Consider the following 18,869-nt stretch of genomic DNA (forward strand, 5'->3'; position numbering starts at 1 on the left):
TGTCCCTCAAATATGATGGTGAAATTAGGACATTTCCAGATAAGCAGAAATTAAGGGAATTTGTTAAAACCAGACCAACCTTACAAGAGATGCTAAAGGGTGCCCTTTGGACAGAGAAGCAACAATAGCCAACAACTGACCATTAACACATATGATGATATAACCCAGAAACCAACCCAGCTGTGGAAGTACTCAAAGTAAATAAGCCTACAAGATTGTAAACAGAGAACAAGAGACATCAATTGACAAATGAGGACAACTACAAATCAAAAAGAGGGAAAAAACTGTCATTGCAGAACTTCTAGATGGTAGCGAAGTCAAGACTACTTACTACAAGATAGAATGGACTGTTCTAAAGTTGGGAAAAAAACTATAAATCCAGGGTAACCTCAAAGAAAAATGATAAATCTTCACATCAAAATAAAAAAGAGGACCAGCATAAGTATTCAGCAAATACTAACACAATAGCAATGAAGGAAGTGATAACATGATTCATAAACAAAACAAGCTCAGCATAGAAAATTGTATGGAACAAAGAAATCAACATCATGAAAAAGCACATAACAAAAATGACAGCAACAAATTCATATTTGCTGATAGTTACAAGGGACTTATCTCTAAGATTTATAGCGGAAGAGTAGATGACTAAACTATGGTACACACACATAATGGAATGCTATACAGCACTAAAGAATAATGTAGAGTCTGCAAAACACCATATAATATGGATGAACTTGGAGGACATTATGTTGAGTGAAATAAGTCAATCACAGAAGGACAAATATAGTATTAGTTCATTATTGTGGAGGGTCAAGTAATAGTTTATATATGGAGGGAAACTTTCTTTGTTGGTTGCCAGGGGTGGGAGGGAAGGGGAGGGAACACTGCAAAAAAAAAAAAAAGAAAAAAAATGCATTGACCTATGTCACTTTAGTTTTGTGTATTTCACTGTACATAAATTATATTTCATTAAATGTATTTAAAAAGAAGAAGAAGAACCAATGCTACTGAAGGAAGAGGTCCAAGCTACACTGAAAGCATTGGTGAAAAACAAGTCTCCAGGAATTGACAGAATAACAACTGAGATATTTCAACAAACTCATGTAACACTGGAAGTGTTCACTCATCTAAGCCAAGAAATTTGGAAGACCTGGCCAACTGACTGGAAGAGATCCATATTTGTGCCCATTGCAAAGAAAGGTACCGATCCAAAAGAATATGGAAGTTATTGAACAATATCATTAATGTCACATACAGGTAAAATTTTGCTGAAGATAATTTAAAAATGGTTGCAGCACTATATTGACAGGGAATTACCAGAAATTCAAACTGGATTCAGAAGAGGACATGGAACAAGGGATATTGTTGTTGATGTCAGATGGATCTTGGCTGAAAGCAAAGAATACCAGGAAGATGTCTACTTGTGTTTTTTGACTATGCAAAGGCAATTGATTTTGTGAATCATAACACATTATGGATAACATTGGGAAGAATGGGAATTCAGAACACTTAATTGTGCTCATGAGGAACTGTGCACAGACCAAGAAGCAGTTGTTCAAACAGAACAAGGGGATACTTCATGGTTTAAAATGAGGAAAGGTGTGCATCAGGGTTGAATCCTTTTACAATACTTGTTCAATCTGTATGCTGAACAAATAATCCAAGAAGCTGGACTACATGAAGAAGAATGTGGCATCAGGTTGGACGAAGATTCATTAACAACATGAGATATGCAAATGACACGTTGCTTGCTGAAAGTGAAGATGACTTGAAGCACTTACTGATGAAGATCAAAGACTATAGTCTTCCGCATAGATTACACCTCAACATAAAGGAAACAATAATCTTCATAACTGGACCGCTAAGCAGCATCATGATAAATGGAGAAAAGATTAAAGTTGTTGAGGATTTCCTTTTACTTGGATCCACAATCAATGTCTATGAAAGGAGCAATCAAGAAATCAAATGACTTACTGCATTGGGCAAATGTGCTGCAAAAGATCTCTACAAAAGCAAACATTTCACTTTGAGGTTTAAGGTGCACCTGACCCAGGCCATGGTATTTTCAATCACCTCATATGCATGTGAAAGCTGGACAATGAATAAAGAACACCAAAGAACAGTTGATGCATTTGAATTGTGGTTGTGGCAAAGAATACTGAATATACCATGGGCTGCCAGAAGAATGAACACATCCATCTTGGAAAAAGTGCAGCCAGAATGCTTCTCAGAAGTGAGCATGGTGACACTTCGTTTCACATACTTTAAATATGTTATCAGGAGGGACCAGTCCCTGGAGAAAACATCATACTTAGTAAAGCAGATGTTGAAAAAGACCTTCAGTGAGATGGATTGACACAGTGAGCTCAAACATAGTAAAGATGGTGAGGATGGTGCAATACTGGGCACTGTTTTGTTTTGTTGTATACAGGGTCACTATGAGTCGGAACTGACTTGATGGCACCTAACAACAGCAGCTCATAAATAGCATGAAGATGTTGTTATTATTGTCCCTGCTTCTTTTGATTCAAGTTAGCAAGCTTGAGGCCCACCAAACATTATGTTTGTGCAAAGTGACAGTGGCAGAGTTTGAGCCAAGCAGTGTTCAACACAGTGGAATTTCTTTGGAAAAGGCCTGGTCTTATCTGATAATGGGAGCTCTGGTGGCATAGTGCCTAAGGCACTTAACTGCTAACCAGAAGGCTGGCGGTTCAAACCCACCAGCCACTCCTCAGAAGGAAGATGGGGCAATCTACTTCCGTAGTGATACCGCCTCAGAAACCCAAGGAGGAGTCACTATGAGTTGGAATCGACTGACAGCAGTGAGTTTAGTTTTTTTTTTAGTATCTTATAAGGGTGCCATCTTAAGGCAGGAGTTTAAATGACAGCAGAGTAAAGGGACTATTGTATTCAGCTGTGAGCATAAACTTCTTTCTACAAAGCAAAGGCCAGTAACTCTATCAATGCTAGAACAAACCTGCCATGTACAGTGAACTCTTCATTGTGTGTTGGGGCTGGATGGGGCATGATGAGGAACCATCCTTGTTTCATTCCAAAATCTTTATTTCAGGAAGGTGAGGAACGTTTGGGGAAATGTTCTGCTCGAGTGCTTTTCAGGAATCAGAAACCCAGACCGGCTGTTAATGTAACTTGCTCACGGCTTATTGAGAAGAAACAAAGACAAGAGGAGGATTACCTGCTTTACAAGCAAATGAAGCAACTTAAAACCCCCTTGGATGTCATCAGCATGCCTGGTATGAACCTGTATCTGGAATTTCTATATTGAGGAATTTATGTAATTACCAAATCTTAAAAAAAAAAAAATCATTTAACTTTTTAATTCCCAAAGTATCACTTTAACTCACCTACAGAATGTGGTAGAACATGATTCAGTTCCACTTCATTATTTAAACAAGGCTCAAAGTATCATTTTCCTGTTCTTCACCTCCAGTACAATTTAGCACCTCCATCAAAAGCTATCTGTGCCGCTTCAGTCTTCCCACTTCTCATCCCAGAATGAAAGGGCAGGAAGAGCTGAACCTCTAAGGAAGAGGTTAAGTTCTTTTGCAATAGGACGTGCTTGGAGGGGTGCAGTGTTCAGGAGTCCAGAACCTGAGGTGACATTTCTAGAAGGTTTTGGTGGCCACTTTGGAAACTTTAGATGATAAGATGGCTGCCAGAGCCTCTTCGTTGACCATCACAGCCATCACCAGGCTGGGTGAGCCAATTGTCTTGGCCCTTTCTTGAATATCACTGTGGAGTAGTGTTTACCTCATTTTAGGTCATTCACTAATGGGCAATGGTCTCGTTCCTACTAAGGAACGAGCCTGCCCTCTGAAGTGACTCAGCTGCAGTGAAGCAGAGCCCATTTGCACTGGCACCAGCAGACTGTGTGGGCAGCCCTGAGTCTCTGCATTTACTGGCAAATCCAATTTCCAAAACCACAAAAATCATCTCTGGACTTGCACATGGATATTAAGCTAGACATCTGCCCAGCACAGCACTCATCACCCCACATTCTCTCCCAGGGCACCTATTTCCTCAGAGGCTGTGAATCCACTGTCAATCATGGGGGACGTGGAGCCCCCATTCCTGAGATTCCCTGTTCCCCATCGATGTATTGGCACTGTGACTCAGTGTTCTTAAAAATCTGGAAATAGAATACTGATGCTTACATTTCTAAAATCCAGAGCCTTGGATGGCTCTCATAATACCTTTCTGACAACTCAGATCAAATGCTGTTCCAAAGACTTAGGGAAAACAATTCAAATTCTTAGGTTGTTGTAGAATATGCTTATATTTAATACTTCCTGAAGTAAATGAGCTAATTAATGACTAATACTTGAAAAACTATAGCCATTCAGGAATTTCTTTTCCCTCTCTTAGCATTAGTTAAAGATATAAACTCACTCAAACTCACTGCCCTCGAATCGGATCCGACTCATAGTGACCCCTCCTTGAGTTTCCAAGGTGGCATCACTACGGAAGTAGATTGCCCAATCTTCCTTCCGAGGAGAGGCTGATGGGTTTAGAACCACCAGCCTTCTGGCTAACAGTCAAATGCCTTAGGCATTGCACCACCAGAGCTCCCAGTTAAGGGTATAGGGTTGGTCCATTCTCCTTAAAACACACATTTTAGAAAATATTTAGCATGTTTTCTTGGAATATTTGCCACAGGATCACTAGATTTGTGACACTTTCTTTTTTTTTTTTTTTAATTGTGATTTGGGTGAAGATTTACAGAGTAAATTCACTCTCGATACAGCAGTTCACATATACTTTGTCTCATGTCATTGACCACAGTTTACCACAATGCAACAGCTCCCCTCCAACTTCCTCCCCATGGTACCACTTCCCAATGTCCATCCCTCAATACTCTCCTGCCCCCTGAGCTGTCTCCCTGTGCATAAGCTGCCCTTCCTTCTCCCATGATTGTTCTCTCGAGGGCATGTGTCTACTTGAGGTAAATGTTCAACTCACATGCCTGTACTTTGTTTGGCTGGAAACCACAGGTGTGGGTTCAATTCCAGACCTGAAGGGTAGCTAGGGGTCATAGTCTCAGTGGTTCCACCAGGCTCTATTGGACCAGCAAACCTGGTCCCAACCATCCCCCCCCCCTTTTTTTTTTTGCCTCCAAATGATTTTGAGTTTTGTTCCACATTGTTCTCCCTCTCTATCCAGGATCTCCTACATCCCTTCCAAGTGGATGACATTGGTAGCCGGGCACCAACTAGTTCTTCTGGTCTCGTAGCTGTATAGCTTGCAGGTCGGATGGTGTACCAGTCGTGGGGAATGATTGTTTCCATTAATTTTGGTTTTCTGCTTTCTTCTTTGCTCTTGACGAGGAGAGACCCATCGTTACATCTAGATGGCAGCTTGCTAGCTTTTAAGATCCCAGTCGCTACTCACGAAAGCAGGAGGTGGAACAATGTTTTGTATAGTATGTTATGCCAATTGAGCTTGATGTGGGACACTTTCTTAACAGCACAGGTTAACTGGATCATGTTCGAGTTAAGTCTTGGATGTACACAGTGCTCATTCTAGAACAATCTAAGTTAATATGGCTACTTACTATGAAGCTTCAAAAATTATTTAATAGCAGATACCTTTCCATCAACAAAATTTACAAGTTCTACTGCAGACATTTAATGGTGTGAGTGTGCGTGCCTGTGTTTTACCTTGTCTGTATATGAAATTATCTACTTACAACCTAAAAGTTTTAGTTTTAGATAAAGTGAGTCAAAGCAATGGCAATATCACTGAAGTGCCATTTAAAATTCTAGAAGATTCAATTTAGTGTTTCATCAGTACAACATAGTGGACTGTTCTAATGTGGTCTTCTCTACAATTATAAGTTTGAAAATCTAGTCCATTTCAGAATATCCTTGTCCCACAATGTTTTAATCCTTAAAAAAGTAGAGTTGTCTGGCTTTTCTTGTGTTGAAATTTCAGTTTTGAGATGAATTTGGTCATGAATTCATGACTTTACTCTAGATGAACCCAAGTGTGCACAGGAACTGACTGGGGGCCTGTGAATGAGCAGCTGAAGTCCCATCTACCAAAGTGATTCTATAGCAGTGGTGCAAGCACTGTTGCTTTCAAGTGTTATCACTATTCCCAATATTTAGCATAACCATTTTTTCTCTTATGCCCATGCGTTTTGATCTCACAGATCTAAACTAATAGTGGCACCGTAAGATGAAATACGTGAAGATTAGTTGGATAAATGAAGCTTTTTAATCAATGAACATGTTGTTGTTGTTATGTGCCATCAAACTGGACCCAACTCATAGCGACCCCTCCTTGGGTTTCTGAGGCAGTATCACTATGGAAGTAAATTGCCCAACCTTCTTTCCAAGGAGTGGCTGGTGGGTTTGAACCACCAGCCTTCTGGTTAGCAGTCAAGTGCCTTAGGCACTATGCTACCAACGCTCCCAATCAATGAACATAGGGATGTTTAAAAGTAACACAAAAAATGTTAACGTCAGGATGTTAAATTCATAGACCAGCATTACATGATGTTCTGAAACTCTTATGGTTCAGCTGCTCATTCCAAGGAGAAGTGGCAAACTCATTCATAAAATGTCGATATCCTTCTCAGAAAGTGGAAGACTGAAGCATACTTTCTATAATAAAAAGTCATAGCTCCTTGTTGAGTATTTAACATTGGCAGAAAAATGACGAGTTAAAAGAAAAAATTATATAGAAAAGATAATGAATTATACTGAAAGTGCACAGTGCTGAATTTGAAGGCACTTTGGATGTTAATTAACAGGAAAGCAATATGAAACCAAAAAACTTAGATGAATCATGTAACAACAAATGATGATAATGCAAGGAAAACAAGGTTTTTGGTTTATTTTTGCTTTATTCTTAACAGGTGTTCTCTGTTGGACCCTCATTGCTACTCATTATTCATTTCTGACTTTTTATTACTTTCTACATAACAGGTGTGTTGAAACACTTGTTTCTTGAAGGCCCAAAGCACACCCTTGCCTCACAGTCTTGCCGTCTTACTGAGATGGAGACATTTGCTTCCACGATTTCCTTTGACCTCAATAAGTCTCTATAGCTTCCCCAACTCTCTCCTTCACCGTAAAGCTTCCTCTACCTATACCCTTGATTCTAGTTTCTCTAGCTTCTTTCATGATTTTAACCTGGGATCCTTCCTATCTCTGAACTCTTCTGTCATCCAGCTCCTTATCCTGTTCTACAACTATAGTCTTTTGACCAATCACTGCATATAACCACCACCCCATCTCCTTCCTTATCCTGCCTACTTTTCAAAATTAGATTTCTGTATACAATGCCTCACCTCAACTTTTTAAAGAGCTTGTTTTACATTCAACGTAACGCGTACATTTAGTTTCATCCTCCATTTGCCATGTCCAACCCTAACCCAGTCTCCTCCCCTCCCTACCCTGTAATCCTCCCTCTGTGCCCCTCATATTTATGCACTCCTGTTTGTCCTGAATTTCCTCAATTTTAATGTTGGTCCTCTGTGTCCCATGGTCTATTGCTTTAAGGGATGTATTACGTAGAGTATGTGGGTGCATCATCCTGTGTTGAGTGGTCTGCATGTACATCTTGTTAACTGTTGGGCTGAGAGCCCGCCCCTGAGGGTGAGTTTTATTCCAGGCACAGAATGTATTCCAGGGCCATAGTATTGGGAGTCTCACCAGATTTCATCTGACCAGTAATTCTGGTCATTATTGAGTTTTTGGATTTTGTTCCATGTTTTCCCTCCCACTCTATCCAGGATCTCCAGATTTGATACTTTCCTGAGTGGTTGGCATTGGTAGCCGGGCACCATCTACTTCTTCTGGTCTTGAGAGCCATCATGACCTAGGGCTGATTGCTTCTAAATGCCCTTGTTTTTTTGTGTGTATGTTCTTCTTTACTTCCGATGCCAGGAGACCATTAACTGCATCTTAGATGGCCGCTTGAAAGCTTTTAAGACCCCCCGGTCGCTACTCACCAATGTAGGATGTGGAGCAACCCTTCTATGTATTTTGTTGTGCCAGTTGAGTCTGGTGTCCCCCAGTACTATGGTCCTGAGACGGTAGATCTATTGGATCTCTCTTCTATAGTGTCTGGTTGTCTGTGAGGGATTACTCTGTGTCTGTCTACTATTGTTTCTGTAAGGATTGCAGGTATTTTGTATCACTTGTGTCTGTGCAAGATTAGTCTCAGCTGAATCTATCCTTGGTCTAGAGTATACTTCTGTTCACTGACCCCCGTCTGTTCATCTCAGGTGTTTATATCTGTATAGCCTAGTGTTTGGTGTTAATGGCAATGTGGTATTGTGGACACATTGGTTGGTATTAGCATCTGTTGTCTATCTCTTATGTGCACAATTCAGTGTCCTCCCATTTTCTAATGTTATTATGGTGGTCATATATCCTTCCTGTATATCCCTCCTTCTACCTGCATCAGCGTTTGGGCCCCAACTAGCCCGAAATTAATCCCTCCCTTCCCCTCCCCATCCCAGGAACCTACTAGGTGAGTTACCTTTTCCAAGAAAACTCTTCTCTGTCTTTTCACAGTAATGGGCTCATACAGTACTTGCCCTTCTACAATTGACTTATTTCACTCAGCATAACGTCCTCCAGGTTCATCCACGTTGCAAGATGATTCACGTATCCCTCACTGTTCTTTAATGTGGTATAGTATTCCATTGTATGGATATACCATAATTTGGTTATCCACTCATCTGTTGATGTTTCCATCTCTTTGCTATGGTGAATTGTTCTGTGATGAACATAGGTGTGCACTCTCACCTCTTTAGGAGATATTCCTAGTAATGGAATTGTTGGGTCAAATGGTACTTCTATTTTCACCTCAACTTCTTGCTCTCTAGTTTCTGCCTTTATGCATATAATTGAAACTGCTATATCTCTAGGAGCTCTGGTGGCATAGTGCCTAAGGCATTTGATTGCTAACCAGAAGTCTGTCAGTTCAAACCCACCAGCCACTCCTCAGAAGGAAGATTGGGTGATCTACTTCTGTAGTGATAACTGCCTCAGAAACCCAAGGAGGGGTTGCTATAAGTGGGATCCAACTTGAAGGCAGTGAGTTTGGTATTTTTATATCTCGGGACACCAAATCACCAAATATAATGGCCTTTCTTGCTCCTTATCCTTCTGTTTATCTGTACCATTTGACAGCATCTCCTCCCATGGCTTCCCTGACATTGTATTTGATATACCCAGTATCAAACTCAACTTGTTTCCACCCAAAGTGTTTCCACAAGGACCTCAAGTTCTTTCCAGTTTGACCCCCTGCTGAGAATTTGCATTTCCCCCCAAGAGATACTAATCAGATTCTTACCAGATTATCAGATTCTTACCAGATTCTTATGTAAGAATCACCTGTAGATTCCTACTTTTGTGTGTTTACTCTTTCTCTCTCACTCATTCCCCCCTCACTTTACTGGCTAAAATTTGAGTTTTTAAAAATTATAAAAGGTAATCTATTAATAATTGCATCCCTACCTCCTGGCAGTGTTTAAAGTTGAGTAGATTATTGATATTTGCTGAGTTAAAAAGACTTGTGGTTCCAAAACAATGCCATAGGAAAAAAAACCACCTGATTTCCTCATGTCTTCAAAAAAGTGGCACAAATGTTGCCAGAACATTGATTAGCTTTAAGAGGCAATGATTATAGACAGACAAAGACATTTGGTAGACTGGGAAGCAAAGACCACCATATTGGTTGTAGATAGAACCCAGAAGATAATACAGAGGTCATGGATAGGCTTTTTGGTTTAAATAAAAACACTTAACCAGTAAGACTTTGTTGTTGTTGTTGTTGTTAAGTACTGTTGAGTCAATTCCAACTCCTAATGACCCCATGTACAACAGAACGAAACACTGCCTCGTCCTACAGTCCTGGTGGCCATCCTCACAATTCTTGCCATGCTTAAGCCCATCATTGCAGCCACTGTGTCAATCCATCTCGTTAAAGGTCTTCCCATTTTTTCTAACCCACTTTACCAACCATGATATAAAACTTTAAGAGTATTATCATACATTTACTCAATATGGCAGGCTGAAGCATGTAAATCTCTGTTAATGTAGAAAGAAATGATAGCTCCAAGCTATAGGTCTTGCTGTGAGAGGGATGATTGATATGACTAAGTATGAGCTCTTATTTCACTATTGAAACTTCTGAAATTTTGTCTCAAATATGCCTTAATAAAAATGTGTTTTTTCCTCCCTCTCAGATAGCCATGGACATATTGATCCGTCCCTGAGACCCATCTGGGATTTGGCTTTTCTTGGAAGCTCTTATGTGATGTGGGAAAAGACAACCCAGTTTTTGCAGTACTATATGATGCAACTCAGTAGGGTGAAGCTTTGGGTAAGAAACATTGAACATTTTCTTGTGCCATAAGAGTACAACCCATGCTGTGTTCTTAGACTGCATTAATGTGAATTCCTAATTTCATGGGGAGACATTTAATTGCATTTCATTCATTCAACAAATATTTGAGTGCCTGTTATGGACCACGTATTGTTTTAGGGACTGAGGATATAGCAGTGAATGAAATCACAGTGTTGCTGCCCTTATTGAAATTAATTCAATAAATAAGTAAACAAGTATAAAATGGTACTAAGTGCTAAGTAGGGAAAAGGGAATGCAGGGTATAGATAGAGTTATTATTTATATAGTCACCAAGTAAGGCCCCTCTGTTTGAGCAGAGGTGACCTTACAGCAGAGGCCTAAGAGGAGTCAAGAGTGAGCCATGCTCCTGCAGAGGAAGAGAATTTTAGGCAAGGAGGACTGCGAGAGCACAACTCCTGAGCAGGAATGTGGCTGGTGGCTGGTGAAATTACAAGGAGACTAGTGTGACTGGAACAGAGTGAGCAAAGGGGAATGTGCCAGGAGGCATAGTCTAATAGATGGCAAGTGAAGGGGGGCCAGTTCATGTAAGGCCTTGTAGGCCATTCATTCTAAGAACCTTGTGTTTTACACAAAGATGGAGACCCTCAGAAGGTTTTTAGCAGAGTAGTAACATGATCTGACTTATGACAGGATCATTCTGGCTGTTATGTGGGGAACAGACCATAGGGAGACAATGAAAGGTAGGATCAGGGAGACCAGTAAACTATTACAATAATCTAGGTGAGACATGATGGTGGCTTGGACCAAGGTGGTGGCAGTGGAGGTGGGAGTGGTGTTTGATTCTGGAATTGTATATTGAAGGTAAACCAACAGAATTTTTGTATGGGTTGGACATGGATATTAGAGAATGAAAAGAGTCAAGGATGAATCTTAGGATTTTGGCCTAAATAACTGGAAAGACAGAATTTTTATTTATTACTTGGGAAAGAACAGGTTTGTGGTGAATCAGCCAGACTTGGCATCTGCTACATTCTATAACCAAAAAGAGAATTTGCAGAGTTATCTAGACATAAGAGTCTAATGGTCAAGGAGGAGGTCATCACTGCATAGATGGTACTTAAATCTGTAAGTCAAAAGAGGAGAGATGTTATTTAAGGATAACATCTCACTTTAGAGGTTGGAGATACGGGGAAAAAAAGTGTTTCAAGGATGAGAACTGATTGTATCAAATGCTCCTGGAAAGTCTAATAATATGAGGACTGAGAATCGACCATTGTAATTTAGCTTTTAGAAGCCACAGAAACCCAGTGGGGCAAAAACCTGACTGGAGTAGGTTCAGGAGAGGATGGGAGAAAAATGGACACACCAGCTCTTTCAGGGAATTTCGCTATAAAGGGGGACGGTTGTTGGAGGGTGGGTGGGTGGTTGACTGCTATGTGTTCTGTTGTATTTTTAAGTTGGGAGATGTATATGTTGATGAAAAAATCCTGTTGAGATGGGCAAGGCAGGAATTACAAGAAAGAGAAGGAAGAATTGTTGGAGTAAGAATATCTTTGCACAGACAAGGGAGGAAAGGATCAATCAGGAGTTCACCTCAGGCACATGTAGTAAAACTGAGAGCTCACCTGAAGGGAGACAGCAGTGGCAGAGATTCCTGTAAGAAGGTAGATGTTTCGGTGGGAGCTTGTGGAAGTTCTAGTATAACTGATTCTGTCTTCCTGGTGAAAGAAGAGGCAGTCATCCGCTGAGAATGAAGAAGGCTGCATCCCTATCCCATCTACCAAGAAAACCATATCCTCAACAAAAGGGTTTTTACTTTAACTGAGAAGTTCAAAATCATAAGAGAAAAAATGTGTTTACAGTACAGAAAATGGTGTCCAGATAATTTAAAACCAATTGAAATGAATGAGAGGGCAACTCAGTAGGAAGACAGAAACTCACTGAGATGACAGAGAAAAAAATTAGGACTGTTTTAATGTCATCATTTCTGTTCCTTTTGCAGTTGTATATGACACATTACCAAACTGACTGCCAGGAATCAGCAATGTCATTTCTCTTTGTTCTAGCCAGTCTTTGATGAGTCTATCATCTGTCCATTAATATCCCTCAACCACTATCTCCATATTCCTGCCAGGGAGAAAGTGGGGACACACTTGTGTTTGTAGAGTTAAGAAAATAGAAATGCATAGGAAGAAGAATAGTCACTAAGAGTTTTAGATTTTTTATACTCTATGGAATTTAGGTTTTAGATAAATAATCATTGAATCTGCCACTGACTTGCTGAGTCACCCAAACCAAATTACTTCATTTCTTAGGGCCTATTAGAAAGTGGCACAGTGTCCAAGGCATTTGACTGCTAACCAGAAGGCTAGCAGTTCAAACCCACCAGCCACTCCTCAGAAAGAAGATTGGGCAATCTACTTTCATAGAGATACTGCCTTGGAAACCGAAGGAAGGGTAGCTATAAGTCTAATCAACTGGACTGGCAGTGAGCTTGTTTAGGAGCTCTGGTAGCATAGTGGCTAAGGCACTTGACTGCTTACCAGAAGGCTGGCGGTTCAAACCCACCAGCCACTCCTCAGAAGGAAGATGGGGCAATCTACTTCCATAGTGATACTGCCTCGGAAACCCAAGGAGGGGTCACTATGAGTCGGGTCCAACTCGACGGCACATAACAACAACAGCAATTAGATGAAAACTAATAAATTTATTTTAAACTTATGATAAACAGAGAAAATACTTAAGTTGTCAAGTATTTCATTTCACATGGATCCACAATCAGTGCCCACAGAAGCCTCAGTCAAGAAATCAAACAATGTATTGCATCGGGCAAATCTGCTGCGAAAGACCTCTTTAAAGTGTTAAAAAGTTTAAAGTGTTATAAAGCAAAGGTTTTACTTAGAGGACTAAGGTGAGCTGAACCAAGCCATGGTATTTTCAATCACATTATATGCATGCAAAAGCTGTAAAGGAATAAGGGAGACTGAAGAAGAATCAATACATTGGAGTTATGGTATTGACAATGCATATTGGATATACCACAGACTACCAGAAGAACAAACAAATCTGTCTTGGAAGAGGTACAGCCAGAATGCTCCTTAGAAGTGAGGATGCTGGACTTCATCTTACATACTTTGGACATGTTATCAGGGAGGGACCAGTCCCTGGAGGAGGACATCATGCTTGGTAGAGGGTCAGCGAGAAAGAGGAAGCCCCTCAACAAGATGGAGTAAGGAGTGGCTGCAACGGTGGGCTCAAACATGGCAACACTCGTGAGGATGGCCCAGGACCGGGTAGTGTTTTGTTCTGTTGTACACAGGGTCACTGTGAGTTGGAACTGACTCATCATCATCTGACAACAGCAGCAACAATAAACTTATTTGAAGTTCCCCAAACTAACATAAAGGATCTCTGGTGGTGCAGTGGTTAACGAAAGATTAACCAAAGCTGCTGACCAAAAAAATTAGCAGTTTAAACCCACCATCAGCTCCATGGGGGAAAGATGAGGCCGTCTGCTTCCGTAAAGATGTATAGCATTGGAATTCCTATGGGACAGTTCCACTCTTTCCTATAGGGTTGCTATGAGTAGGAATCTACTTGATGGCAGTTGGTTTTGGTTTGAAACTAACATAAATCTAAATCACTGGGCCAAGTAAGAAATTTGATGTCAAGCTGCATTTCAGCTTAAAAAAAAAACTCAGTGCCATCAAGTTGATCCTGACTCATAGTGACCCCCATTGGGTCTCCAAGGCAGTAAATCTTTACAGAAGTAGATTGCCCCATCTTCCTTCCATGGAGTGGCTGGTGGGTTTGAACTTCCAACTTTCTGGTTAGCAATCAAATGCCTTAGGCACTGTACCACAGTAGAGTTCTCTTTCTTAAAAAACAAACAAAAAAGCATGCACATATCCCCATCAGTTTTGAAACTCTGCTATTCCATGGCACTGTGGATTCCCATGGTCCTTTAGCAAAAGAACCAACATGAGCAACACTGAATAATTTTTTAAAAGTGAGCCAGATGAGAAGGCCTAAGTACTGTTGTAGGAGACTAGAAGCATGATGATAGGTGGGTAAAGGCAACACAGCACAGAGGCAGGAAGTGACTGGAGATGCTCTGCTACCCAAGGCACTTCAGAAAAGTGTGGGCTTCCAATTTTTTCAAAATCTTTCTGGGTGGGAGTTACTACCCTTACACTCAGGGTAAAATTTATCCCTTAATGCAACTGTGGAAGGAAATGGAGATTTATCAGCACATATCCCCAAATGAACAAGGCTTGGGAGGAGAGTAAGCTAAGATTAAATAAGAATGCACAAACATAAAATAAGACCCAACTCACTGGCACAATTATTTCTTTAGGAGTGAAGAACAGGTATGCTTCCCGATACCAAGAGTACTATATCAAAGGCACGAGCTCTGGTGGCATAGTGCCTAAGGCATCTGACTGCTAACCAGAAGACTGGCGGTTCAATCCCACCAGCTACTCCTCAGAAAGAACACTGGGCAATCTACTTTTGCAGTGAAACCCAAGGAGGGGTCACTATGAGTTGGATCCGACTTGACGGCAGTGAGAGAGAGAGAGAAATGCCAAAGGCAGGGGACTTGTTTGCTGGCTTGGGGAGAAAAAAAAAAATGGACAAGGCCTTTTCCTCCACATATGAGCCCTTAATATGAATTGAGAAAAGTAAAACAGCACTGCTACAGCAGAATGTCAACTTGTGGACTTCTTTCTTACCAGTCAGTACCAGGTCTTGTCAGCACCCCAGATGATGTGACCTGCAGCACATCACTATGGATCAGCTTGTCTTTACCCTAACAAGTCCCTCATTCGCCAAAGATACTACAGAAACCACGTATAACAATACATCATCATCAATTCGGACCATAAGGATTTGGCATTTATGATGATTTGCATAAAAGCCAAAGAGGTTATTTCTGAGTAATATTAACTGTTGGTTGACTTCTTGACAGAGCTTGACTTGGTGAAGGCAGTCCCATGCTGGAGTACTTTGCCAAGCTGGGATGTGCACTGTCCCCTTCTGCAGGTCTTTAATAAGCTTTTTGGTTTGCTTTGAAGGTGTTTCCTTGAAGAATCTATAAAAATATCTTACAAAAATGTAAGGGTGCATTTCAATAACTTTATTGAGAAAGGTCTTTACTGATACAAATTTTTTGTATTAAAACACTCTGTGTTCTTAGCAGGAGAGTTGGTCACATGGTGTCCATCATGTTTCAAGTCCTGCCTCTTAAAATCTGTAGCCTGCTATGTTTCCTTCTGGAATGCTATTTTCAAAGCCAAATAAGAGAGCATTGTCCTGAGAAAAACACTTTTAAGCTTATACATAAAAAAAGTTTTTTAATTTAAAAAATATATGGCATAAAACAGGCCTTGAGAAATAGTGTAGGGAGCACAAAAGTCTGTGACACAGATCATATAACAACACAGCAGCCAGCATTGTTCCAGCTGGCCTGGAACATGTCAGGATAACCATTTCCTTCCAGGGTTAAGAGTCACCAAATGAGGATCAAACAAGGATAAAAACACTCCCTCAACAATGCTAGAATGGTAACTGGAACCTCCAGACAGTGATCCCTTATGAAAGAGATAGGCCCCCGCATGGCACAAATGGTTTGTGCTTGGCTGCTAACCGGCAGGTTGGCAGGTCAAATCTACGCAGTGGTGCTGGAGACAAAAGACCTGGTGATCTAATTCCATAAGATCACAGCCACTGAAAACCCTATGGAGTGCAGTTCTACTCTGAAACACATGGGATCACCATGAGTCAGAAATGACTCAACGACAACAGATTTAGGTTTTTGTTTTTTTTAATTGAGTTGTTTTTAAATGAAAGAGATCAAATTTTTTTCTCATGAGTTCTCTACCTTTGCAGCTTGTACCTCAGACGTTTACTCTGAACATTCACAGGTTCACTGCCAGGTAGGAGGAAATCTACCCAAGAATAAAGAGAAGACACTATAGAAACAGTAGATCTGGGTCTGAATCCCCATTTGTCACTAGTGTAACCTCAAGTTGCCTCCCCTGAAAAGCCAACCCCACGATACCTACTTGTAAAAGAGCCAAGAGAATTACACTAGATTGTGTGTAAAGTGCCTGCACAGAACTTGGACCATGAAACGCTAGTTGCTCTTCACCTTGTCTTACTGCCTGGCATGTCAGGGCTAATATATTAGCCTGAGGTGTATACACAGTATGTAGGTTCCTAAGGTTGTTCAAAGATTCTCTGGGTTCCAAAAGTGATACAAAGACATCCAGCTAGATTTCCATATACCTCAGTGACAAAACAAAATGAAGAATCCATGACTTTGGATGCTGCCAAAGGAAAGGAGGCTGGAATCTAAGAGAGGAGACTCAAGGTACCCATCCAAAGCAAAAATTTATATAGCATAAGCCTTCCACATCCCGAACCAATATAAACCCATCCTATTTATTACACTAACTCCTTTTTTCTTCCTCTAGAAAACTGATGATGACGAAATTGATTTTGACTACACTGTTCTACTTCATGAATTCTCAACACAGGTAAAATACAAAATTGTACACAGAACTGTTTTTATCAGAAGTTCCTGCAGATTGTAAGATTTTATAAATCTTATTTCCTAGGAAATCATTCCCTGTCACATTCACTTGGTCTGGTACCCTGGCAAAACACTTAAAGTGAAACACCACTGTCAAGAGCTACAGACACCAGAAGAGGCCTCTGGGGCTGAAGAAGGATCTGCTGCAGCATTGACAGACCTTAGTAGGACCTCAAGGGAAAAAAGATCGGTTTATACAGAATCCTAAACTAAGTGGCTGTACTAAGCAGCCTAACTCATATGCCAAAGTATAAGGCATATGAGTAATTTGGGAAAGCCTATGATTGTAAGTAACTACTCAAAATATGTTGATTTTGTTGTTTTTAATTGGTTAGGTTTTTAACTCTGGGATCATGTGCATATTAAACTCTGCTCAGAGTTGTAGGGTCACCCAGCAAGTTCCTTAGAATTTCAGCCCTAAAATGTAAAACTAAGTCAATTAATAAATGTTACAACTGGATCAATAGTTTAAAAAATATATATATATACTGGTCTCATCTCTAAATCTCCATTTCTTATTATTTTGATCATATTGTAGCCACCTGTTTTATTTTATTAAATTGCTTCTACCTAGATGTAAATAAAGCTTTTTCAATGAAAGCAAATTGTAGGGTAAAATATTGTTTAAAAACAATTTTACTTTTTTATGATTTCAAGCAAGCATTCCTTTTTAACTTGGTATCTACTTTTAAATAAATGTTTACATTTCTAAATAAAGTGTGTTTGTAGAGATTTGTATATATAGACACAATTTGTGCTAAATTGGAATTAATTGAAATCTTAAATTTTATAAATAAAAATTATAAAAAATGTCTCATCAAATAATGTTGAGTGTCTGCAAACGTATTAAGTGGAACAAAAATATAACTGGATGTAAGTAAAATATTTTCATTTCTAACTGGACCTAGTGTTGGCCTAAGCAATTTCTAAAAGCACATACAATATGGAGTACTTTCCCAAGGCAAGAAAAATTGATCCAGGAAATGTTGCCATCATTTTCCTCTCAAAATTAGTATCATTTATTGGAACACTTAAACGAGTGTCCAAAACTTTTTGCCAGGTTCCTTAGCCAATAACTGTTTGGAAAGCACTAGCTCTGAAGTATACTAAAATTTTACTTTTAAGTCTACATTGACAGAAAATTATGTAAGTTTTTACCATAAAAATTTTAAAGAAATGAACTGACAAAAGACAAGACTGATAATAATGTTACTTTTTAGCAGATCTAGTTTAATTGTTTTCCTATTTAACACTCCAACCCTTTGCATTTCTTTGCCCATCGCCCACTTGATTTAATGAGCTGCCAAGTCTGCCGCAGCTAACAGACCAAAAACCAGAAATATTCGGAAGCACTGGAAATAATCATCCAAAGGAAACTCAGCCATCTCACCTAGGTGACCATGCAGAGAACATGCTTTTACTGGAATAGCAAAGGAACACTCTACAAAGATTAAATCATGCCAAAATCAAATGATAAACTCCTCTGACTTCCCTAAATAATCTTCAGTAAAAATGCCAAGAGCATTACAGTGGCATATTCCAAGTCCTATGATTGTCACTTAACCTTTTAGTACAACTTTTAAGGGATAGAAAGGGGCCTTTACCTGGTGTTTCAGCTTTCCTGTGTCAGCTTCCTCAATCCTCCTAAAAGCCTTTTAACAGTAATGAGATTAGGCTCACAAAATCAGGAAAGAACTCTAAAGGAATCCTTTAACACACTTACTCCAGTTTAACAAGATTATGAAAGGGAATTATACACATACAGACAATATACAAACACAACTGCCTATTTTATAAATTTAGAAAAACCACAAAAGTTAAACCAAGTTTCCTAATACTATCACTGTTAGGATGCCTTTTCCAGCACAAACTCTAAAATCCCTGACTTGATTTCACTACCTAACAACTGAAAAAAATTCCTCATCTG

At 39.9% G+C, this 18,869-nt stretch overlaps 1 protein-coding gene across 1 annotated transcript in view; it reads left to right on the forward strand.

Moving 5' to 3' along the window:
* The window catches only part of RARRES1 (retinoic acid receptor responder 1), a 68,009-nt gene extending 50,859 nt beyond the window's left edge, over positions 1-17,150 (forward strand). Inside the window, exons 3-6 of the mRNA XM_007943571.1 lie at positions 3,071-3,254; positions 10,226-10,362; positions 16,824-16,886; positions 16,968-17,150. Coding sequence (XP_007941762.1) covers positions 3,071-3,254; positions 10,226-10,362; positions 16,824-16,886; positions 16,968-17,150 — 567 coding nt within the window. The remainder of the gene's footprint in view (positions 1-3,070; positions 3,255-10,225; positions 10,363-16,823; positions 16,887-16,967) is intronic.
* The last annotated feature ends 1,719 nt before the right edge of the window (positions 17,151-18,869 follow it).

Source organism: Orycteropus afer, unplaced genomic scaffold, assembly GCF_000298275.1.
Source record: "Orycteropus afer afer isolate SDZICR_OR568_19922 unplaced genomic scaffold, OryAfe1.0 scaffold00109, whole genome shotgun sequence".
NCBI lineage: Eukaryota > Metazoa > Chordata > Mammalia > Tubulidentata > Orycteropodidae > Orycteropus > Orycteropus afer.